Source organism: Trichosurus vulpecula, chromosome 6, assembly GCF_011100635.1.
Source record: "Trichosurus vulpecula isolate mTriVul1 chromosome 6, mTriVul1.pri, whole genome shotgun sequence".
In the NCBI taxonomy this organism is placed as follows: Eukaryota; Metazoa; Chordata; class Mammalia; order Diprotodontia; family Phalangeridae; genus Trichosurus; species Trichosurus vulpecula.
Window position 1 is genome coordinate 115,485,157 of NC_050578.1, and position 25,443 is coordinate 115,510,599.

Sequence of the window (25,443 nt, forward strand, 5' to 3'; positions counted from 1 at the left end):
ACTCATCTTAGGACTCCAGGTCCAGCTCTCTATCCACTGCTCCACCTAGTGGCCTCTGGGAGATGAACATTCTTGATCAGCCCACCATGGCTGCCTAGCAACAACAGCGTGGATGAGGGCATAAAAAAAGAAAATTATAATTTGGGGATGAAGGGTATAGTATTGACAGAAAAATGGGCATCAGTCACAGTATTTATTCCTCTTTCCCCAGAACTATACAACAAAAATCACAGGCTTTAAAGGTACATTTCATTAGGGTGTGTGCCCAGTGAACTTTGTTTTTATAAAGACATTTATTGAATATTCACTCATACAGCACGTTGGTTTTATTCGTCAGACTAAAAAGATGAAACCCAAGTCATGGCAGCGAGGTGACATAGTGGATAGAGCCTTGGACTTGGAGTCAGGAAGCCTGGGCTTCCATCCCAGCTCTGACATGTACTAGTTGTATGCTCCTCAACAAGTCATTTAAACTCTCTGAGCCTCAGTTTCCTCATCTGTAAAATGGAGATAATAATGCCCGTACTTCTTACCAAAGAATTGTGAGGTGCAAATAAGATAATGGACGTCCACTGCTTCACTGCTTTGGGAACATTAAAGTGCTGCTATGCTAATGCTGATTATAAAGCCAAGCCCACAGGCATTCTCCCTCAAGCTCCAAAGGTGAGGAAAGAAAGCCATCTAAACCTCTACCAAGATTTACACAGGCAGAGACCGAGCAGAAAAGCTTCCAGGCTGGCAGTGTGAGAAGGAACGAGGAAGATGTGTAGCAGTTCTTAAGGCCATGCTCTCCTGACACCATGAAGTACATCCAAAAGGCTTAATGAGAAAGGTTCTTTGTCTTTGCAAAGGAGAACTGGATATTGAATTGCTTAACCTGGATTAAAACTGTACAAGCGGCTTATTATCTGTCCAATTTTCCTGCTGGGGTGGAGGCAGCTTAACATCTTTCTTTCTCTAGTTAAGCTTATAGAGCTGTTTGTCTAAAAAGTCAGAGGGAAAATGCTGAGAGGTTATGGAATATCAATGTATTGTCCCACTTACAGCCGAAGAGCCCCCATTGGATCTCTCCACATGCTGCTCTCTGTCTGTGCACCTTTCACATACCGTTGGTAGGTAAATCATTTTTACATTCAAAACTCAAGGGTTCTTTTTGTTTGTTATCCAAGCTAGGCTTTTTTTTCCACTTGTGCTTTGCTGTTGGCCCCATTTCCTACTGACCATGAGCTCCTGGACTGTTTTATGCATTTCTGGGGTGGAAAAAGTCATTACAGTTTCTCGTTGGGTTTATTGATGAAAATTTCAGGTTTTTGCTGCAGTAAGTATGGGGGAGCCAGGTGGTCTGGCTCCTATTTGGGCAGCCATCTTGCCTGCAATATTAGTAGTGGGGGGGGGGGGGCAGCTAGGTGGCAAAGTGAGTAGAGCACGGGCCCTGGAGTCAGGAGGACCTGAGTTCAAATCTGACCTCAGACACTTGACACATGTACTAGCTGTGTGACCTTGGGCAAGTCACTTAACCCCAATTGCCCAGCCAACCCTCCCCCAAAAAGATTAGTAGTAGGTCTTTAAACTTCTCAGTCAGTGTTCATACTGATTCTAGGCTCCCTTCTTGAATGGTCCTTCAAATATTTCAGCCATTAACCCCAGGAAGTCAATGGAGAGATGCATGGTTGTTCTGTAGCACATAACTAAAAGGAAACACAAAGAAGAATCAAAGGAAACACTGGCATGACAGAAAAGTATCAATTAAAAAAGAAGAGGGACATAACTCCTGGCTACAGTAAGAGACAACCAATGGTGGATCCAAAGGTCCCGTTGATATCTTCCTGGTGGCAGGAGAAAGAGAGGAAGGCCACAAGAACACCGAGAGGAATCTTCCTGGTGAATGTATAGGAAGACATAGCCAAGGGTCACGCAAGATGGGCAAGTGGTGACCTGCATCCTGGAGTGAGGGAGGCCCTGCATCAATGATCTTTGTGAGCAGCTATCTTCATACAGAACTTTTCTTCTGAAATGGAACAGTGGAAAGTCCCAACTCTGCAGTCAGAAGACACGAGCTCAAATTCTATTAGACACTGCTGTATGGCCACAGGTAAGACATTTAACCTACATGGTCCTCAATTTCTCTCATCTGTATAATGAGGGATGGGACTAGATGGTCTCTAAGAAAGTTTCTTCCAGCTCTGTGACCCTGGAATTGAATTGAACTGCTGTGATATAAAAAGGATGACAATATTGGTCTGAAATAATGGCTCCCAAATCATTATTACTGACAAAGCAGAAATGGAAAGTTTCCCAGCCTTTGCCATCTTTGGATAGCACCTGAATTTTCCTCCTTCATGGAAGGAAGATTGGTAAGGATAGGATGTAAACTTGTGCCTAAATCTTTCTAATTTGCAGAAAATCTCAATAGCCTGTATGATCTTGGATAAGTCATTTCACTTCTGTAGGCCTCAGTTTCCTCATCTAAAAACTGAACAGAGTAGACCCCATGATCTCCAAGCTTGCTCCCGTCTCTGAATCCTATGATTCTAAGCTTTGATGACAAACACATGTGTAGCCAGAATGGACTTTGTTTTCTTTGAATGACTCAGCTTGCCTCATTGAGCTTCCCTGGATGCTGGGGCTTGCTCTTCCGGGGCAGGAGGCCCAGCGACCATGCCAGGGATCGGAGAACTTCCTGTGTGATGAGTCGTGGGGCTGGCTGAGGGGAGGTGTGTTAACGTGGTCTACGCTAGGGGGAGGGACCCAGTCAAGAACCAATCGGCCCTGGTCGTTCAGGTGGCGCTTGATGATGTCAAAAACTCTATAAGAGGGGAGAGGACAGCTTGAAGAGCCTCCTTTCCTTTTCCGGTTGGAGCCAGAGACACCTACAGCCGAAGCTGAGCTGCCGGTAGCAGAGCTGACTAGAGGCTAGTGGGTAATCTTCTTACCGTAGAGGGGAAGCATGTATACGATTTTGCCTTATACCATCTCGCTTCTCTGTGGCCTCCTGGTTACCCTTGTAAGGCGGACTTATTGGGCCTGGAAGCTTTTGATGAAAATATCAAAATGGGGATGCTGGTTTGTGGGCTTGTTATTGTGGAGTGTAAATACATGCTTTAGTTCTCCTGCCTTCTGCCTAAAGAATTCCTTATATCCTGTGGTTCCGGACCTTTTAGGCACATATGAGATTCTCTTTGAAATCATAAATTCTGCCTTCCTAATATAACATGCTTACTCTGCCTTCTAGGGCTGAGTGGTCTTTTGTTCACAGAGCATCTTAAGTTCCCTGGATGGTATTAAACATCATCCTACTGGCTCAATTAATTGTGCTGTTTGCAAAGGAACAGACCACGTTAAACTAAAAGGAAGAGAGTACACAAACACCTAAGGACTCCTTGAATGCGTCTAATAAACACCGCTCTATCTGCTCAGTCCCATATAGTCCTGGTTGTCCTGGTAGACGTTATGGGAGAGTGTTGGACTTTGGGGCCAGGGAGAACTGGGGTCAAATCTCACCTCTGACACTTGGCAGCTGCATGAGCATTAGTAAGTCACTAATCTCTCTGAGCCCATTTTCTTATGTCAAAAATTAGGAGACGTGTTAGGGGCTGCTAGGTAGCAAAGTGGATAGAGCACCAGGCCTGGAGTCAGGAAGACCCATCTTCATGAGTTCAAATCTGGCCTCAGATACTGACTAGCTCTGTGACCCTGGGCAAATTACTTAACTCTGCCTCAATTTCCTCATCTGTAAAATGAGCTGGAGAAGGAAATGGCAAATCATTCCAGTATCTTTGCCAAGAAAACTCCAAAACCCTAAATCAGGTCATGAAGAATCAGAAATGACCACACAACAACAACCACCACAAATATATTTGATAACGGTGTCATGTAGTAGACTGCACTCTGACCTTGGAGTTGGAAAGTCTTGGGTTCAAATCCTGCCTCAAATACTCACTAGTTTTGTGACCCTTGGAAAATCCCTTAATGAATAGAGATGGATAAGCTTATAGTCACCCAATATTCATTATTTAATCAACATTAAGCATCTATTATGGACCAGGGACTACAAAAATAAGCAACAGTCAAGAACAAATCTACAAGACACCAGTTTTTCAAATCCACCCTCAGGCATATACTAGCAAGTCACTTATTTCTTTAAGCCTTAGCATACTCTTCTGTAAAATGGGGATAGCAATGGCTCCTGTCTCATAGAGGGATTGTAAGGATTAAATGAGATAACAGCTATAAGGCCCAATGTCCCCGAGGCAGAAAGAGGGGAAAAGGCAATGTGGGGCTTCAGGAGCACTAAACCCCAGCACTTCTTGTCCTGGCAGGAGCTGGAAGTGAGTTTTTCATTGGTTGTCCCTCAGACCTAAGGAACAGACCTCTAATAGCAGGCCTCCATCAAAAGGCCTCACCCTTCTCCACACATCTAGGTGACCTCAGTATTCCAAGTGGACAGAGACTACAGGTGCATCAAATGGCCCCCGGGGATGGTGCTGGGCTCTGGGGCCCATCCTAATGCCCACCCCCTGTGTTGGGGGGGAGGGGACTGTTCATGCCATTCTCATTCCTATAATTTTCAGAAGCACATTACAGGTCATGATCAGATGATCCTCGATCCAAAGCTCATTTGACCCAACCTTCTCTTTTTACAAAAGGAGAAGCCTCGGGAGGAAAAAATGCCCATGGTGACAGCTGTAAAAGGTCCTGATGATGGGCTAAAAGGGAATGCAAAGGCTCAAGCCCTATATTTGAATGCATATCCTGAAACCATACAGTGATTATATTAGAATTGCATGAGATAAAATATGCACCAGAACTTATATATATACATATATAGATATAGATATAGATATGTATGTATATATACACACACAGAATTTCATTCCTGGCCTGCCTGCCATTTCAGTGATTAATTTTGTCCTGAACTTACTGTGCACGAAATATTCTCTCAAAATCTGGTGACCCGGTGACAGCCGGGGGTGAGATCTTGTACTTCAGCCTTGCTCTTCCCACTTGAATAGCAAAGAAAACTGCAAGAGAAAAGAAATTTGCTGTAATTTAACATGAGGTGAAAGAACAACTAACAATTATGAACAAGCATTATTTGAACATTTCTGATCATAACGTTCCTATCTGGATCTGAAGTCTCACTCCGATACTTAGGAGTTATGTGACCACTACCAAGTGCCTTTAACCTCCCTGAATCTCCCTTTTCTCATCTGTAAAATGGAAATACCAATACTCATATTACCTACATTCCAGGGATGGTTTGGTGGTGGCGTGGTGGGGGGGGGTGGTAAGAGGGGGCCACAGGAAGAGGGCTGGAAGGAAAACTCTTTGCAGCCCTTAAAGCATCGTAGAAATGCAAATTTTTAGTCCTTAGTCTTCCCATTCCTCACATCCTCTATACAGCCCAGTTTCTTTTCCTCAATTACTTCAATTCCTTCTCCCACTCACTAGTTCTTTTGAAATCATTTGTCTTGGTTACACCAAGTCTGCAGCTTTAATCTCTGTGTTACAGAATTAGTGTGCTATATTTCCTTCTGTAGCAGGATATGGTAATCCCTCCGACAAGAAGCTTGTAAATATTGAAGTGGATTTAGTAAGGAGTAGCCCAGCAGGCTGCCTCCTTTCCCTTAATCCCCCTCTGCTCCAAACAAGCTGTTGCGCAGTACTTAAATGTTCTGAAGTGTGTAACTGGCTAAGATTGGTTTCTTCTCATTTAAACTGGCAGTGGTTTCTAATGAAGACTTTGAGAGGGAAGAGAGGGATTTTTTGAAGTGTGTGGTGCAGAAGGCAAATCATTTTCCCTGTAGCCCGTGAATCCAAGACTGGCACCTTCAGAGCAGGAAGAGGCCAGGCGTCTATGAATTTGGTTGGTGACTGCAACAGGGGAATTTTTTAGGGATAGAATTAGGGATGGACCATTCTGGGCCCTGTCCCTGCCATATCCTGTAGCTTCCTGTGAGACTTTGGGCGGGTCCTTCTTAGTAAGACATCATTTCTGCATTTGTAAAATAGGAACAGTGCTGGAATTTATGTCAGGAAAACAATCTAGCATTTGAGCAAAGGCCCAAAACTACCAAAGTTCATGCATAGGCAAGAAAGAGTTTGTAGAGGGATTGCCTTTCCTTAGGCCATGGCTTATCATAAATATGTCATCTTGGGTTGATAGTGGAGAAACATTGGGGTACGATGGGTCGAGGGTACACCATTGGATCGTGAAGACCTCTAAGCGTAATTATATTATGGGTCCTCTGTGCTAGCACACCTGACCCATGTTTGATGCACCTATGGGAAGGGTTCGAGTCATTTTTCTAACACATAATAGCTTTGTGATCCTGAGCAAAACATTCCACCTCTCAATTTTCCAGGTAACTTGTTGACTTTCCAGACAAGTCGTTGACTTGTATCAGTGAAGGATATTTTCACACTAAGTTCCCACTGATGAAATCACATATCTGGAATGATGACAATCCCATTCAAATTCACCTCACATGCACACTGCTCCCCGTTTCTCCCCACAAAATGATGGTAGTAAAATTAAGAGAGAGCTTTAGAAAATATGTTAGAGATAGGCATGATTTGTTAGACCTGTCAGATTGTGGAATTATAGAACTGAAAGGTCATCTGGTCTAACCTAAAGGTCATCCTATGTTAGAATCTTCTCTGTAATATCACTGATGGTCTTCCAGCTTCTACTTAAATACTTCCATGCATGGGGAACTCACTATTACACAAGATAGCTCATTACATCATTTGGATAAGTTCTGCCTTATTTTGACCTGAAATTTGTCTCCATTCAGTAGTTCTAAGTCCCCATTCCCCTGCCTCCGTCTTCTCCAAGCTAAATAACTCCATGTTACATGTTTTCTAGACAATTTACCAGTGTGATCATCAATCTGTCAAAAAAAAAAGCGGTACCTAGAACTCCACACCTGGTCTAACCAGTGCAGAGTACAATGGAACCCTCCTCTCCCTTGTTCTGGCCATTATATCTCTATTTGTGTCAGCTAAGTTTATATTAACTCCTTTAGCAGTCATGCCACATTGTTGACTCATATTTAGCTTGTAGTCAACTAGAATCCCCAGGTCTCTATCTGAATTGCTGTTAAACCACTTCTCCTCTATCCTGTACTTGTGTATTAGTTTGGGTGTTCATTTTGTTGTTTCTTTACTCAAGAGCAGGATTTTGTATTTCACCCCCACTGCTTTTATCTTATTTGTTACAGCCTATCCTTCCTGCCTACTGAGATCTCTTTGTATTCTGATTCTATCATGTAACATATTAACTATCCCTCTCAGCCTTGTGGCATCCCCAAATCTGATAAGCATGCCTCACCAGTCTGATGCTGGATTTCAAGGGACAGAGACAGAGCCTGGCACTCAGTTGGTCACACTCGGATTACTCCTTTCTAATTTATATTCCTATCTTCTGTTTTTCTCTCACCCGCATTTCCCACGGCCAGCCTGGATCCCAGCCACCTTCCCCCAGACCTCTGTCTGCACCCCAGGACGTTCCCTAGCCACCTTCCCCCCACTTCTTCAGACAGCCCACCTCCCACTGCCACCGCTGGCCTTTGGAGCCAAGTCCCCCCAGGCTGTAAACCAGTCCACTTTTATATCTTGTGAAATGGCCTTCCCAAGGTCCTCCAGAACAAACATCAACATCTGCCAGGAGTTTGGAGCTCCAGGGAGATCCTTGAGCATTCAAATCCTCTGCCTCCCTTGAGGAGGCACTGTCTAACCATAGATATTTTGCCTAGACTCATTCTGCTTTGATTAACACACTCCCATCCCTCTTACTCTCCCCAAATCCCTCTGCTGCCAATATACAAACCCATCTCCAATAGCCTTCTCCCTGATCCCTATCCTCCTCAATTCTATTCCCGAGTCTCCTACTCTAGATCCCCTCACCCCTTCTACTGTGCTCTCTAGAATGCCTTCTCCATAATGAACAAACTTCCTTTCTTATTAAACATTTTCCTTTCTTACTCCTTCCACCTTCTGCTTCTCACTGGGTCACGTTATGATACTTCCTGCCTGGCCATCTTTTCCAGTATTGATTGCACTTTCACTCAGAACCCCTTCCCCCAATTCATAGCGGTGAGAGGAGTCTGCACATTGCTTGCTTTCCATCACCACATCCAGATTCTCTCTACCACTGTCCTGCAGTAACCTCTCCTCCTTTGAGACTCACAATACCTAAATTTATCACTGAATTCAGATCCTAGTGGCCATTATCTACCAATCCCTAAAACCTTCTTCCTTACTCAATTAATTCAGTGCCCAGTTCACAGTCTTCACCTCTCCTCTCCTTCCCTAATAGGAACTTCAACATGACACCTTGAAGTTTCTTCAAGTATTCTTCTTGCCTCAAATCTTTCCCTACTGCAAACCATCCTTCACTCAGTTGCCAAAGTGATTTTCCTAACCATGTCACCCCCTCCTCAATCAATTTCAGGGGCTCCCTATTACCTCCAGGATCAATTATAAAATCTTTTGTTTAGCATTTAAAGCTCTTCACAGTCTGGTCCAGGGGAGAAGAACCTGCAGCCTCCAGGCGATATGTGGTTTGCCCTCCTGGTCTGGTCCTTTCATACCTTTCCAGTCTTCTTGTACTTTACTCCCCTCCTCATACTCTGCAGTAAAGCTATACTGGACTACTTGCTGCTCTTCACCCAGGACACTCCCTTTCCTGACTTACTTTCCCTTGCACTGTCTCCTATTTCTAGAATGTTCTCCCTCCTCTTCCCTGGCTCCCTTCCATGACTCAGCTCAAATCTTACTTTCAGCAGGAAGTGGTTTTCCTGTTTGTTAATACCTTCTCTTTGAGACTGAATTCCATTTACAATGTACAGGTATATATCTTCTGTTTACCCAATTATTTGCATATTGTCTTCCCCATTAGAATATGAGTTCCTTGAGGTCCTGGGCCATGTTTTTGTCTTTCTTTGTATCCTAGAACTTAGCACAGTGCTTGGAACAGAGTTAGCACTTAATAAATGCTTGTTCACTTTTCAATTAATTGATCCTCTATGAAAGAATCATCTCTTATAATATTGACTTTCAGTTCTATACACCCAGTCTTAGGCTTTCTCCTGAGCTCCAGTCCTGAATCACTAACTAACCACCAGACATTTCTAAATGAAGATCCTGTAGGTATCTCAAACTCCACATGTCCTAAACAGAGCTCATTTGTCTCTCACCAATACTTTATGTAGTTCCCTGTTTCTGCTGAAAGGACTACTATCCTTCCACTCACCCAGGCTTGTAATCTCAACATCATCTGCAACTCTTCACTCTCATCTCACCTCCCACATATTCAATCATTTGCCAAATCTTGTCACTTTGACTTGCACACCATCCCTTGCATCTGTCCCCCATCTCTCTTCTCAAAATGCCACTACTCCTGTTCAGGGCCTCATTACCTCTCACCTGAGCTATCTGAATAGCCTCTTAATTGGTTTCTATCCTCCAGTCTCTCCCCACTCCAACTGATCCTACTCCAGCTGCCAAAGGGACTTTACCCAAATCCCAAGTCTTTCCATGTTGCTCCCCTAAACAACATATTCCAGGGGCCCTCTGTTATTTCAATGATTAAAGCCCTTCACAATTTGATCCCAAAGCTACCTATCCATTCTTGTACATTTTACTACCCTTTATGATTCAGTTAAATTGGCCTTCTAACTGTTCCTCCAACATGACTCCAGCTCTCATCTCTATGCCCTTACACTGGTTACTTCAAGCCTATTGTTCACTCCTTCCTTGCATCTGCCTCTTGGGGTACTGCTTTCCGTGAAGACCACTCAAAAACCATCTCCTAAACAAAGTCTTTCCTGATCCCCTAAAAATTACCTTATATCTTTTGTGTTTATACCTATATGTGCATAAGTTGTCCATCTCCCACCCCCACCTAGATTATAATCTTCTTAAGGGAAAAAGCTATTTCACTATTTTCTCTAAATTCTCAGAATTGAGCTCAATGCCTGGTAGATAGAAGACTCTTAGTAAAAGTTTGGCTGTTGGCTAATGAATTGAATGACTTGGATAAAACCATTCAATTGATTTCAAATCCACCCCACTTGAATGTTCTCCTGCCCTCCTTCCCTTTGTGTTCTTCTGTCCCTCTGTTATTCACTATAGATTGTTCCAGTCGGAAGAATCAGGACCTTTACAACTCCCTCCACTCAGCTTATTTAAGGCATTTCTGGTCTAAAGAAACACCTGGCTGAGCCCTCATACATACAGGAGAAAGCCATTACACAGCCCCAATCTCCATAAGAGAAACTGTTTTTTGTCCCAACATGAGCCCATCCAGATTCCAGGTAAACCAAGAGATGTTCTGCTTTTCTGCCTCTCTTTTCCCTCCCTAATTTCCTCCAACCCTTATTTAAATACTTCCTACTCCCATTAGTCATATAATCAATGCATTTAGAACCAGAAAAGAGAATATGTCAGTGGCTAGGGCATTGGACTTTGAGTCAAGAAGACTGAAGTATTACCCTGGACATAGGTTAACCTCCAGGAGTCTCGGTCTCTTCATCTATAGAATGTAAGGATTGGGCTCAATGACCTCAAATGTCTTTTCTAGCTCTAAATCTATGAAGCTATGGGATTTTACACATCATCTAAATCTGCCCCCTCACTTTACAGATCAAGAAACTGAGATCTAGGAAGGAAAAGGGATTTTTCCTTCACAGGAAGTAAATGGCAGAGCAGGAATTCAAGTCCAAGCCTTCCAGTGTTCTTTCCAGCACACACATAGTCCCTCTCCCAGGCCCTCCTTACTGTTCAGTGACCTGACACAGATCCACAATGCTTCAGCAAAACAGATTTTTAAAAACCTAATTCACACATGAACTAGGAGTCAAGTACAACCTAACCATCTGTCCTCCTCCAGCACCAAGTGTTGTACTAAGGGATTTGGATCAATTAGTCAGTATAATTTGAGGCTGAAGGTAATTAATTAGATATAATTAAATGCATGTGGCCCATACATATGTGGATTTCTGATCATGTGGCCTTCTATTTAAGTCAAAAAAAAATACTTGCCCCTGCACTAGGCTCTGATCTGAGTCCTCTTGGTCCTCACCCAAACATCTGCCAACCAGACAATCTATTTTTTCCCTGTCTTAACCCACACCACCCACTGGACCAACAACAGAGAAAGCTCTTTGTGATAATGAGCAGCACACCCTCAGGCCAACTGCTTTCTCTGGCTGCTGAGGGGGGAGAGGGCATACACACTCCTCCAGATCTGTCTTGAGATCCCAAAGAGGCAAATGCTATATATAAGCTCCGTGAAGTTACAGACATCTCTTATCTATACTTTGTATCCCACTTCCACTCCTCCCTCCATGCCTACCAGAGTGCTTTGTATACAGTAGGATCATAAGATTTGGAATTAGAAGGAAAGGTAGACACTGAATGAATGAATGATGAATAATTTAGGAATCCAAAAGTGATATATCCTGGCTTGCACCTAAAAAGACATTAATAGTACACTCCAGAGTATACAGTACAGGAACTTTGTAAGTACACAAGTCGAATATAGCAATACAGAAAACTACATAGGCTGGGACATTTTGGACTTTTGCCTCAGGTAAAGGAACATTCATACTTCTGGAAAGTTAGATATCCTGGGCAATAAACTTCAACCGTTTCCTCAACAGATAAGTTATCAAAGGATATGAATAAGCAGTTTTCAAAAGTACAATTGAAAGCAATAAATGAACATATGAAGACACTATAAATCACATAGAATGTATTGAAAGAAGAGAAATTCAAGTTAAAATAACTGAAGTTTTACTTCACTTCATGCAAATTGGCAAAGATAGCAAAAGATGGGAACAATCAAAGTCAGAGGGACAGTAAGAAGACAGACATATTCATACACTGTTGGTGGAGCTGTGAAGTGGTTCAGCCATTCTGTATTTCAATTTGATATAATGCAAAAAAGTGACCAAACTGTCTATAGCAAAAGGAACCCCATTGTTGAGTGCAGAGCCCAAGGAGATACCATGGAAACAAAAGTTCAGCATATATTAAAATATTCATCGAAATATTCTTTGTGGTAGCAAAGAACAGTGAACAAAGTGGATGGCCATCAATTGGGGAAGGACATAAAAATCTGTAGTATATGAATGTCATGGATTGTTGCAGTTCCATAAGGAAGGACAAATGTGAGGGATTCAGAGTAACGTGGGAAAATGTGAATGAACTCTGAGTGAAATAAGCAGAATCAAGAAAAATACACAATGACTAAGCAATACAGATGAAAAGGAAATTGAACTCTAAGCCACGGGAAAACAAATGAAAGTCCTGGAGGAGAGATAACGAACCAAAGTTTCTGCCTTGGGGGGAAGGGGGGAGAAGGAGAGGTGAGCAACTAGGACACAATATTATATATGTCATAAAATGAGTTTTCTGTATCTGATTTTTTTTTGTAATATAGAAGGGTTCAGTCTGAGAGAGGAATGGGGATGTCTGTCATCTCAAGACAAAAAAGGATCAAGAAAACATATTTAAAAAAAAACCTCAATCTTCTCCTGGAACAGACCTACTAGCAAAATCTTGCATTTTATAGGGAGTCTATTGACTAGTGATCAGGACCCTCTTGCCTGAAATCTATCACTAAAAGGGTCCTTAAACCTCAGTTGAAGAATCCTTCATGTAAAACATTCCCTTGTGGGAGGCTCAGATCACTTTCAGAGCCCAAACTACCACCAAATATCTTTGACTAACATCCGCTGGCTTGCGGCTGTGACGGCAGGCACAGAATAGTAGAAGTCACTGAGCGCTCGTGGGCACATGCCATACCAAGCCTCCAGTCGGGAGAGAGAATCTATTGCTCCATTCTGAGTCCCTTTGACTCACAGAGGTGGGCTAATAACCCAACAGCCCTGGCAGCCCTGAACAAGCCTCGGTTTGCTAAGCAAAGAGGACTTCAGAACTAAGTAGGAGGCCCACAGCCCTTATTGGGAGCCTCTCAAGCCCTCTCTTTTCCCAGCCTGACCCCCTCCTGCCACCCCAATCCCAGGAATACTTACTTTGCTGGAAGACAGATAGAGCAGAGACTGCAGCCAGGAGTACTAAATCACTAGCCATCTTTCCTCAGCCTCCTTCCTGATGGCTGAATTACTTGTAGAAAGAGAGGGAGAAGAAAGAGAGCCGTCGGTCTTGTGAAAGGAACACACCTTTCTGAAGGCCAGGGGATAGAAAGAAAAAAGAATGGTGCCAGAAACTAGAAGTTACCTTTGCTTAGGTACAAGGGTCAGGCCTGCAGCTAGGTCTGGGGTTATGTAAACAATGAACCTGATCCACCCTGAGGCTTACTTTCAGAAAGTGCATTGACTCTTTCAAGACAATGGGGGTGCCAGTCACTCCCTCAGATGATAGCAATCAGGAATATCCTTTTAAAACTTTAAAAAATGAAGAGGTATTTCACTTTTTTAATGTATCAAGGTGCCCTTTCAAGGTCTGGCAAAGACCATGAACTCTCTCTCAGAATAATGGTCCTTAATTAATAGAATAAAATACAGAGAGAGAAAATCAATTATATTGAAATGTATTTGTTAAAATTTAAAAAAAAAAATTCACTGGCATCACGTTAAGATCTTTCTCCAAAGTCCTTACCTCTTCCTTACCAAGAAACCTTACCCAAAAAAGTAATACACAGGTGTGTGAGATGAAAGACCCTCACCAATTAAATTTATAATAAGGAGCCATCTCAGGGTGGGGACAGAAATAAATTTTATTCAATTCTTGAGAATAGGGCATCCTCTGCTAAAACAGATCTGGCAAGGGAGGCGCTTTACAAGGCACAAAGCACCAATAATTATACCTAACGCAAGAGAATTCCTGCCCACCTCTGACCCTTCTCACCATTAGCTGGGAGGTGGGCTTACAATCTGAGCACAAAAGCTAGACAAAGAACTGGGAAATCAAGGCACAGAAACTCCAATTCCCATTCCCTTAGTTAATGATTACAACTAAGGTGACATCTATAAATCTAAAGAAGGAGAATAGGATAAGGGGAGGGGGTGACCCTCACCATTCTTTTACAGTACTTTTACAGTAAAGGAAAGCAGGTCACAGTGACCCTATTTTTACTGAGCAAATCTTTAAACCAGAACCATAAGAAAGAACAAAAAGTTTCAGGGTAAACTTTCCCAGAGGCTGAGCCATCAGACTCTGATGGCCTCAGAATTTTTCCACTTCTCTATTTCCCTATTTCTTGATTTTTAAACATTTCTTAGTATAGATATAGATATATATTTATACGTATCTTCCCTGTGAAGTCTTCACATTTTATTTACCTCACACACAGGGTTACTAGGTGGTGAAGCAGATAGAGCACCAGTCCTGGAATCAGAAGGACCTAAGTTTAAATCTGACCTCAGACACTAGCTGTGTGACCCTTGGCAAATCACTTAACCCCCATTGCCTCAAAAAAGAGAAAAAGATAAAGTAATACACTGCACAGGGCAAAATAGTTTTGACGTGGGGAGGCTGGGTGCAATCCAAAAGGAAATGGGCTCTGTGAGGATTTTGTGAGGCTCTATGAGGGTTTTCTGCTACTCCAGGGAAGTTGTAAGTTCCCCTTGAATTGAAGTCCTCTAGCAAAGGCCAACTGACTATTCCTTGAGTATGTTGTAGAAGGGTTTCTTAAGGGTTAGCTAGGTAGCTCAGTAGATGGCACACCAACCCTGGAGTCAGGAGGACCTGAGTTCAAATCCAGCCTTTGAACACTTGATGTTGTAAAGCTCTGTGACCCTGGGCAATTCACTCAACCTCAGACGGAAAAAAAGGGGAGGGGTTCTTAGTATTCTCTCTAGAGCTAGAAGGGACTTCAGAGCCCTCCCTCCTTTTACAGGTAAGTACCTTAAGACCCAGGGAGATTAAGTAATTTGTCCAAGGTCACATAAGTAGCAGGTTTAGAGGTGGGATGTTCAGGTATGGATCAAACTAGGACCTTTGTGAGGTCACTTCTTGCTCTGAGATTCTGTCCACTATTGTCACTTACTTCTTGGAAAGAATGCTGTGAACTGCTCCAGCCATTCTGGAAAGCCATTTGGAACTATGCCCCCAAAACTATTTTGTTGTGCATTGCCCAAAGAGATCAAAGAAAGAGGAAAAGGACCCCATGATACAAAAATATTTATAGTGGCTCTTTTGATGATGGCAAAGAAATGGAAACCAAGGGAAAGGCCATCATTTGGGAAATGTCTTGAGAATAACACAGACTGATGGGATGGAATACTATTGTGCTATCAGAAATGATAAGGTTTTAAGGAAACCTGAGAAGATTTGTCTCAACTGATGCAGAGTAAAGTAGACATAAGCAGTAGAACCATTTACACAATAACAATATTGTAAAGGCAAACAACTTTAAAAGACTTAATCTAAGCCATAATTCATCCAGAGGACACATGATGAAATATGCTATCCATCTCCAGAGAGAAAAGTGATAGATTCAATGTAGATTAAGACCTTTGCCCTCCAACACAGACAATTCATGAATTTGTTTAGTTCAGCTATACATGGTTTAACAAGGGGTTTGTTTGTCTTGCTTTCTCAGTGGTTGGGGATGGAATGGAGAGAAGGAAATAGCAGAGGGAGGAGGCAAACTTTCGTTGATTGAAAAATAAAATTTAATTAGAAAAAAGAGAGTGCTTCATTTGGAATTGCAGTAGCTCTGTTTGTATCCTGGTTATTTACTACCTACACACATAGCTGAAGTCCTAAAATTCATACAAGGAATATGGGCAATCCACTTAATTAGCATCCTAGAGTATTATCTGGTTATTCATTCAACAAATACTTACCTACTATATACCAAATACCAAAGTTTAATACATGTATTGGTTATGGCGGGGGGGAAATGTTTGGGGAAAGAAATGATGATTGGGCATTTTCCTTGCCCAAATCAGAATATCAGAAATGTGGTGGTCCTCATGCTTGGAAATGAGATGGAATCTTGCTGAACGATCCAGTTACGTAGGATGACTGGAGACCTTTGCCGATACAAGAAGAAATAAAGATGTTTTCTTCAAGAGATAGTATTGCTGAATTGTGAGATTAGAAGAAAGGTGAGACATTCACAAAAATATTTATAGTTGCTCTTTTTGTTGTGGCAAAGAATTGGAAATTGAGGGGATGGCCATCATTTGGCGAATGGCTAGACCAGTTTTGGTATATTAATGTAATGGAATACCATTATGCTATAAGAAATGATGAGCAGGCAGACTTCAGAAAAACATGGAAAGATTTACATGAACTGATGCTGAGTGAAGTGAGCAGAACCATGTTATGACAGCAGCTGTTGTGGGGGTGTAAGATCCACCCACAGCCAGCACCCAGAAAGCTGCCAACAGCACAGGTTCTTTTGATCTGCTTAACTAAAGAGAGCAAGGTGAAGAGGTTGACAAGCTTACTTTAATTCAGCATACAAATATCTTTCAATTAGTTCATGGGAAAAAGACCAGCACACTGAACTTCAGAGCAAAATACAAACAAAGTACAAACATCAACAGACAGACCTGGCCTGATTCAAATCCCAATACATAGTTACTAGAGTTTAACAAAGTCTCAGCATCCAGGTTACAAGCTGGAGGGCCCTTAGCTACAGCTGCCTGGAGTCTCTTGCATCAACACCGTCTCAAGAGCCCTGCACAAATGGCTCTGTCCTCCCTTCTTATAGGGCTTCAGATGTCATCAAACGTCATCTGAATGACCAGAACTCAGGCTGCTATGATTGGCTCTTGAGTTAGCCCCTCCCCTTAGGACCCTGGGAGGTTCACATCCACATAGGTTAGGTTAACACCTAACAGAGCATGGCTCTGGAGTTAGCACCTCCCCTTAGCCAGCCCCACCTTGGGCCCCATCCCAGTCACCAATCCACACCCACATAGGATCCACACCTAATAGGGGTTTGGACCTGGGGCTTAACACCTAGTAAGGCTCAATGAAATACATTGAATTGCTCAAAGCAAAAAAAAGCCAAACTCTTCAAGGGCACTAAGTGCTAAGGAGCCCATTTTGCTTACCAACACAAACCAGGAGAACATTGTACACAGTAACATCCACATTGTGTGATGAATAACTTTGATAGCTCTTCTCAGCAATGAAAGGATCCAACACAACTCCAAAAGACTCATGATGGAAAATCCTATCCACATTCAGAGGAAGAACTATGGAGTCTGAATGCAGAAGGAAGTGTATTATTTGCTCTCCTTTGATTTTGTTTTGTTTTATTTCTACTTTCTTGTGCTTCCTCTAATTAGTTCTACTTCTCCTTAACATCATGACTAATGTGAAAATATGTTTAATATGAATGTATTAATAGAGCCTATATCAGATAGCATGCCATCTTGGGAAGGAGGGAGGAGAGGAAGGAGGAGGAAATTTAAAAATCAAAATCTTATGGAAGTGAATGTTGAAAACTAAAAATAAAGTAATCAAATTAAAAAAAAAAAACAAGAAGAAGAAAGGTGAGAACTCAGACACAGAGCAGAGCCCAGAGGCCCTCTCCAGATAAGCGTTCTCACATTTTGGGGGTAGAGTAAGGGGAGGGGCTAGGCAGAGGAGGACACCTTAAAAGGCCTCCACAGCTCAGGGCTAGTATCTGTTGCTGCCAGAGCTCCAGGGGAAGAGCTAGCATTCTCTGTCCTCTCCTGAGGGGGTTATATGAGAAGGAAAGAAGCAGATGCCTAGGAACATGGATGCAAGAGCCTTAATTGAAAACCTCAAAGCAGATCTCACTTGCTCTATCTGCCTGGGTTACTTCACTGACCCAGTGACTGTCAAATGTGGCCATAGCTTTTGTACAGAGTGTCTTTTCCAGTGGGAGAAGGGAGCTGATGGAACCTTAACATGCCCAGAGTGCAGAGGAGTCATCAAAGATAGTGACTTGGTGCCCAACAGGAACCTGCAGAATCTGTCCATCACTACCAAAATCCTCAGACCTCATTTGCTGAAGAGCATGGTGGGCCTGACTACTTGTGATCAACACTGGGAAAAAGAGAAATTCTTCTGTGAGGAAGACCAGAGGGTCCTCTGTGATTCCTGTTTATTAGCCCAAGAGCACAAGGATCACCAAGTGCTTCCCTTGGACACAGCTGCTGACAAGGGCAAGGACAAGCTCCAGAAGATACGAACTCTCTTACAGAAAAAAGAAGAGAAATTTAAAACTGCATTAGGCAAAGTGAGAAAAAGAGAGACACACTATAAGGAGGATGCCTACACTATGAAACAGTCCATTATTTCTGAATATAAGAAGATGCACCAGTTCTTATGGGATGAAGAATATCAATACTTGCAAAGACTGGATGAGGAATCCAGAGACAACCTGTTCAAACTGGAGGAGAGCAAGGCCAACCTGTCCCGACAAATCCAGAATCTACAGCAAATGATTTTAGAAGTAAAGGACAATTTGGACAAGGTGCCTGTGGAAATGCTCCAGGGCATGATGGGCACTTTGAAAAGGAGTGAGGAGTCACTTCTTCAAGAACCAGAGCTTGTTTCCCCTCCCTGGCTCACCTTCCCCATCACAGGCTTGAGAGAAGTGCTCAGGACTTTCCAGACAGATATAACTCTTGATCCTGAATCAGCCAATCCTCATCTCATCCTGTCTGGAGATTTGAAGAGTGTCCAGTATGGAAATGTCCCTCAGGACCTGCCTGACAATAAAGACAGATTTGACTGTGTTCTTGCTATTTTAGGGGCCCAGACCTTCACCTCAGGCAAACACTACTGGGAAGTGCAGGTAGGAGATAAGACAGAGTGGGAGTTGGGCATCTGTAAAGATTCAGTCAGCAGAAAGGGGAAGCTCTCTTCCTCCTCTGAGGATGTAAGGACAATAGTAGGCTGCACATGGGGAAATTATTTCCTCCTCTGGAATTCACAAATGGGCTCTCAGACCAGTCTGCCTATTCAAAAAGTGGGCATTTTTCTTGATTATGAAAAGGGACACATAGCATTTTATGATGTCACAGAAGGATCCCTTATCCACAGTTTCTCCAACATAGCCTTTGAAGGGCCTCTTCGCCCTTACTTCTCTCTTTGTCTTCCTAATAAGGAAAGTAGACCTGGATCACTCACTATCTGCACAGGAGAGTAATCAGCAGGGAGCTATCAATTACTAAGGCTGACTCTGTATGAGGAGTGAATGAACATACCATGACACTGCAAGTGACTTTCTTTTTATTTGAACTCATGTTGATCAATAAAGTGATGTGTGATTATAAAAACCAATGAGAATAAAGTCTTTCTTGTTAATACTAAGCATCCAAAACAAAATTCATCCCATGAAACCTTACCCCCAGAAGTAATACACAACACAGGACAAAAGAGGTTTGGACTGGGGAGGCCAAGTGCAAGCAAAGATGAAGTTGGGTTTTGTGGGTAGGCATTCTGCTGCTAATTGATTGTGTGACCTTGTACAAGTCATTTCTATGTAAAATGAAATCATTGCAGTAGAGCAGAGGTGCGGAACCTGTAGCTTGGAGGACACATGTGGTTCATGAAGTCCTCAATTGCATCCCTTTGACTGAATCCAAACAACACTGAACAAATCCCCTCAATGATGGGATTTGTTCTGTAAAACATGGACTCAGTCAAAAGCCCCAGCCAAGGACCAAGAAGGTCAAATGTGGCCTGGAGGCTACAGGTTCCCCAGCCCTGCAGTAGATTATCTCTACGGTCCATTCTAATAAAATGTTCCTGCAGTCAATGATGCTGTTGTGTTCTATCCTATCCTATCCTATCTGATCCATAAGTGATAATGCTCTCTGACTGGAAAGAGGCAGAAGAGACGGGTTACCTGAGGATAGGAGAAAGACAGTGTTAGGGAGCTGATTACTGAAAAGTAGTTGGTTCTTGATGGCATCTCAGGAGGGGTTCTTAACCTCATCTGTGAATGGACCCCTTTGGCAGCCTTATAAATCCTATGGAACCTCGATCAGGATAATGTTTTAAATACCTGAAAGAAATGCTAAGTTTCAATTAGAAGGCAGTGAAATTAATGATGTGATTTTTTACCCCATCCAAATGCAGGAATCTCTGATGGAGCCCAGCTTGAGATGTTTAATCATCATCTCTCTGGTTCTCTCCCTGTTCTAACATTCCATAAACCCTTGAGTTCAGTAACTCTCTCTAGGGTCAGGAAAGACCTCTTCTTACTGGGGACATGCCTTTATTCCTTATGAAAAATGTCAGGCAGACTTTTTTTAGGCAGATTTTTTTGCCACAACTTTGTGACTTCAAGATATGAATTTGGAGTCCAAAAGCTGGGCTTACCTCCCACCTTCACTGCTTTTTATCTGAGCTACTATGGGCAAGTCACTCAGTTTTTGGTGCCTCAGTATTCTTTTAACTACAGCTCCAGGGCTGGATTAAACCAAGAGTTCTTAACCTGGAGTCCCAGACCCCCAGGGAGTCAATAAATAGATTTGGGGGGGGGGGGTCTGTCCACTTGGATTTTTTAAAAAGACATCTTTATTTCCACTACCAGCTTTTCCTTCAATTACTTAAAAAGCATTATCTGGATCAGGGGTCCATAAGCTGCCAAAGAGGACCCTGACAAGAAAAGGTAAAGAATCCTTAGATAAAACAATCTCTAAGGTTGTTCCATGTTTAAAGTCTATCATCCAAGTAAAACACTCCCCTATAGGAAGGTAGAAGCACCTGAGAATGGTTCATCTTGAAAACAGTGTTGTGGGGGAGAATAAGAAACCAAGCCAGGTTGTATTGTTCATCAATCCCAGAGTGCATCTGTGTTCATGGCCCTGACCTTCATCTGAGAGCCAGAGGAACTTGGCAAGAGGAATGCTGGGCAGCAGGATCAGAAGGGGAGAAACTGAGCAAGTGCAAGGGAACACCAGGCTGGTCTCAATCTAAGAATTGGACACCCAGAAAAAGGGTGTTAGGAGGATACATGGAGGATGTTAGATTTCCTGGCCTTCAGAAAGGAGGGTATCAGAATCCTGATTCGGGGTAACAGGGTGAAGGAACCAACAACAAAAAGGACAGTGTCAAATTTCATCTTGATGCTAAGTTTACATCGTTAATAATGTTTGAGCACTTCTTTTTTTTACGCCATGGACCCCTTTGGCAATCTGGTGAAAGCTAGGAACTCTTTCTCAAAATAATATGTTTGAAATAATTGAAGGAAGTGGTAAATTCCAACAACCATAAGGAGCAGAGTCAACTTCTATCTGGATGATGAGTTTACATCAGTCATAACATCTGCAGTGCTTCTTCAACTGTGCGTTGCGACTCAACGTGGGGTCTCGAAAAATGTAGAAGAGTAAAAGTTTTCTGAATGTGCAAGGACCAAAAATAATTACAAATTAAATGCCTAATGAATCGGAGGTGTTTCTGATCACGCCTTTGTTCTGAACACAAAGCAGGCCCACTATGTACTGCCCATACCATCAGGCCACCCAGGGGCGACAAACCCTGTTTCTTAGGACAATGGGCTGGTCTCTCTAGAGCTAGAAGGTGCTTCAGAGACCTTATGGTGTTCCTCCCTCCTTTTACAGGTAGTCACAGGGAGATTAATTTGTCCAAGGTCTCTATAAGTAGCAAGCATAGAAGTGGGATGTTCAGGTGTGGATCAAACTAGGACCTCTGTGAGGTCACTTCTTGCTCTGAGATTCTGTCCATCATTGTCACTTACTTCTTGGAAAGAATGTTGTGAACTGCTCCAGCCATTCTGGAAAGCCATTTGGAACTGTGCCCCCAAAACAATTTAATTGTGCCTAGTTATTGACCCAGAGATGGCTCTACTAGGACTATACCTCAAAGAGATGAAAGGAAGAAGAAAAGGACCCCACAAGTACAAAAATATTTATAGTGGCTCTATTGAGGGTAGCAAAAAAAAATGGAAACCAAGGGAGTGTCCATCATTTGGGGAATGGCTTGAAAACTTAAGGCCTATTGATGAGATGGAATACTATTGTGCTATCAGAAACGATAAGGCTTTAGGGGAACCTGGGAAGACTTGTATAAACTGAAGCAGACTAAAGTGAGCATGACCATAATTGTTTACACAATAACAATATTGTAAAGGCAAAGGACTTTATAAAAAACTTAGCCTAATAATGACCAGTCATAATTCCCCCAGAAGACACATGATGAAATATGCTATCTACCTCCAGAGAGAAAAGTGATAGACTCAATGTAGATTAAGGCCTTTTTTCCCCCACACAAGGCAATTTCGGGATCTGTTTAGTTCAACTATATATAAAAGGCATTTGTCTTGTTTTCTCCGTGGTTGGGGATGGGATGGAGAGAAGGAGGTGGGAGGAAGAAGAGGTAAACTTTCATTGATTGAAAAATAAAATTTAATCAGAAAAAAGAGTGTTTCACTTGGAACTGAAGGAGTTCTGTTTGTATCCTGTCTATTTACTACCTACACATATAGCTGAGGTATTAAAATTCATAAAAGCCACCCTGATCCAATATAGTCAATTCACTTAATTAGCAACCTAGAATGTTATTCACTCATTCATTTAACCAACATGCATTATATATCTACTATATGCAAATCACTGATTTAATCCACAGTGCATTGTAATAAGGAATTGAGAGATAGAAAGAAAGAGGGAGTTCTGAGAAAAGAGCTCATATCCAGTGAAAATACAATGACCATTCTTGGCCCAAAACAAGAGTTGATAAAACCTTGGTCCCAATCAGTGAACATTAACAGTGAGAGCAGACAAAAAAAGAGGCTCGGGAGGAATACCAAAGTTTAATGCGTGTGTGGGTGATGGGGTGGGAGCACTTTGGGGAAAGAGATGATGATTGGGCCTTTTCCTTGCCCTGTTTCCTTCCCACAACATCAGAAAAGTGATGGTCCTGAAACTTGGAAATGAGATGGCTTCTTGCTAAATGACACACTTAGGTGGGATAAGTAGAGACCTTTGCAAGTTCTGAGAGGAAGGCAAAGTGTTTTCTTCCCGAGAGGATGATGCTGGATTGCGGGATTAGAAGAAAGGGGAGAAGTCAGAGGCCGAGCAGAGCCCGGAAGCCTCCTGCAGACCGGAGGCCCCCTCTTGGGGGTGGAGTAGAGGGAGGGGTTAGACAGAGGAGAACACCTTAAAAGGCCTCCACAGTTCCAGGCTACCATCTGCTGCTACCAGAGCTCCAGGGGAAGAGCAACATTCTCTGTGCTCTCCTGAAGGGATTATCTCAGAAAGAAGGAAGCAGACGCCTAGGAACATGGATGCAGGAGCCAGCTTGGAAAACGGCGGGCGCAGGGGTCGGACCTGGCGCTGTCTGGAGGCCGCTTCCCCAGGCGGTAAAGGGGCCGGGAAGCACACCGCGAACCTGCTGCTGGACCGCGAGCCGCACGTCCTGAAGCTGGGCGAGAGCTTCGCCAAGAGGCCCAAGTCCCTCTACCACACCATCCGCTATGATGTGAAACCAGAAGCCACAGGCACTTCAGGTGATGGAGAACTCCAGCTTGGAAAAGGAGATGAAGTCACAATTACGCTACCACGCGTTGCTGGGTCGACGCCTGCGACGACTGTGTTCAAAGGCAACAAAAGACCATATGAGACAGACTGTGTTCTCATCATCAATCACGACACTGGGGAATACGTGCTGGAAAAACTCTGTAGCCGCATCCAGGTCAAGAAGATGAGAACCGAGGGAAGCGGCGGAATCCAGGCGCGGAAGCAACAACAGCCCCCTGCTGGGGCACCATTTCGAGCGCCAGTGAAAGCACCGGCTGGACCCAAAGCCCCTCCTGTGCAAGGCGACCTTTCAGCTGAACTCCAATTGAATGACTTTAAGAGACTGCTGAGAGCAGAGATGGAAGTCCTGGAAGAGAGGAGCAGCGGCAGCGGGAGCAGCTCGTCCGACTCCGACAGCTCCCGGGACAGCGAAGGGGACGAGCCGGCCGCCCGGGCCGCCCCCTCCCAGCCTCCTCACCAGCACCTCAGTCCCAGAAACCCTGTGGCCAAGGGCCCCGGCCGGCCTCGGGGAAACCAGGAGCTGATGGATATCCTGCGAAATGACTTACGATTGAGTGACTCTGGCAGTGACAGCGATGACGAGCGGACGAGCTTCCTGCCTCCGTCTCTTTGCTAGGAGATCACGTGGAGGCAGTGGGCCGCGAGCAGAAAGCTCACCACCAAGGAGAGCGCTAGGACATTAGTGAGCCCTGAGGCGCTGCCACCAGCCCGAGCAGGAGGGCTCTCGTATACATTACGGCAATGCCTTTGGACAAGCTTGACCTGCATCTGCAGAATCCATAACTGGGGTGGTTTTGGTTAACGGGGTGGATGGAAAGCATGGACGGTTGGGGGGAGGGAGGATTTTGGTTGTTCAGAGGCTGAACGGTAGACATCCTTGGCTCTCACGACTTTGGACGTGTCATCTTCATTGACGAAGCAAATGGCTTGGTCTGTGGCGCAAAAGGAGCACCCCCAAAGCGTGTTAAAGCCTCTTGGAATTATTGCCCACGTGAAAACAAAGGCTGCAGCCTGTCTTGTCTAATTAGGTCTGACCTGATAGGCCAGTGAAGACAGAGGTAGGCATAGACTCAGAAGTACAAAATACATCGTGCACGATACTGCAAGTGACTTTCTCTTTATTTGAACTCATGTTGAAATGGCCAAGAAAGTGACGTGTGATCATCGAAACTAATGGGAATAAAGTCTATCTTCTATATACTTAGGGACCTAAAAGATTCATCCCATCAAACCTTACCCCGCCAAAGTAGTACACAACACAGGGAGGCTTAGAGAGGCAGATGCACACAGCTAGTTAATAGCAGAGATGGGAGGGAAACCCAAGGCTCCAGCACTTTCTGTATTGTACCATAGCACCTCCCCTTCTATTTCATCAAATATTCACTGAACACCTACCTACTACTGTGTGCAGAGCTTAGGGAGGTAGCAAAACTCATGATCTGTGCACATAGAGCAATCACATACACATTGGCGCTTTGGACCTAAACTCTGAAAGTCATCAGTACCATTTTACCCCTAGTTTGAACATGGGACAGTGATATTTGGCTCTGGACAGGACAGAAGAACCCCAAGTGTGGGTGCACTGACTGGACGAAGGTGGAGGTTTGAGGAGTTAGTCGAGAAGGGAAAACCATGAGTCGATGTTCATCTTGCATTGGTCATAATTGGTTCAGGGGATTTTCAAAGGAATGGGTTCTTTTTTCAAAGAAATCACAGGAATGTCTCAGTAGGAAGCTTTGAGAGATAGAATGGGGTAAATTATCTCACATAAAAGTGGCAGGAAAAACCAGTTCTGTTGGGAGGGAAGAGGGAGCAGGTGAGGGGGAATGAGTGAATCTCACTGTCATCGGATTTGAACTGAGGAGGGAATAACATACACACTCAATTGGGTATCTTACCTCACAGGAAAGGAGGAAGGAGATAAAAAAAGGGGGGATGAAAGAAGGGAGGGCAGATGGGGAAGGAGGTA

General features: G+C 43.5%; 3 protein-coding genes across 3 annotated transcripts in view; 2 read left to right on the forward strand and 1 right to left on the reverse strand.

Annotated features, from left to right (window-relative positions):
* MGST2 (microsomal glutathione S-transferase 2) overlaps positions 1-13,232 on the reverse strand; it is a 30,263-nt gene extending 17,031 nt beyond the window's left edge. The window contains exons 1-2 of the mRNA XM_036762427.1: positions 13,044-13,232; positions 4,922-5,021 (exon numbers count right to left, since the gene is read on the reverse strand). Of these exons, the coding sequence (XP_036618322.1) occupies positions 4,922-5,021; positions 13,044-13,101 (158 nt within the window). The 5' untranslated portion in view covers positions 13,102-13,232. The remainder of the gene's footprint in view (positions 1-4,921; positions 5,022-13,043) is intronic.
* Positions 13,233-17,713: 4,481 nt separating this feature from the next.
* LOC118854718 (probable E3 ubiquitin-protein ligase TRIML1) lies at positions 17,714-19,114 on the forward strand. Its single transcript, XM_036765004.1, has one exon. The coding sequence runs from the start codon at positions 17,714-17,716 to the stop codon at positions 19,112-19,114; it is 1,401 nt and encodes a 466-aa protein (XP_036620899.1).
* Positions 19,115-22,736: 3,622 nt separating this feature from the next.
* Positions 22,737-24,666, forward strand: LOC118852602 (ELL-associated factor 1-like). Its single transcript, XM_036762251.1, has one exon. It carries the CDS (start codon positions 23,218-23,220, stop codon positions 24,088-24,090), a length of 873 nt encoding a protein of 290 aa, XP_036618146.1. The 5' UTR covers positions 22,737-23,217; the 3' UTR covers positions 24,091-24,666.
* Positions 24,667-25,443: the final 777 nt, after the last annotated feature.

Excerpts from the sequence above, each read along its gene's own strand:
- LOC118854718 (XM_036765004.1), top strand. The coding sequence starts at position 17,714 with ATGGATGCAAGAGCCTTAATTGAAAACCTCAAAGCAGATCTCACTTGC.
- LOC118852602 (XM_036762251.1), top strand. The coding sequence starts at position 23,218 with ATGGATGCAGGAGCCAGCTTGGAAAACGGCGGGCGCAGGGGTCGGACC.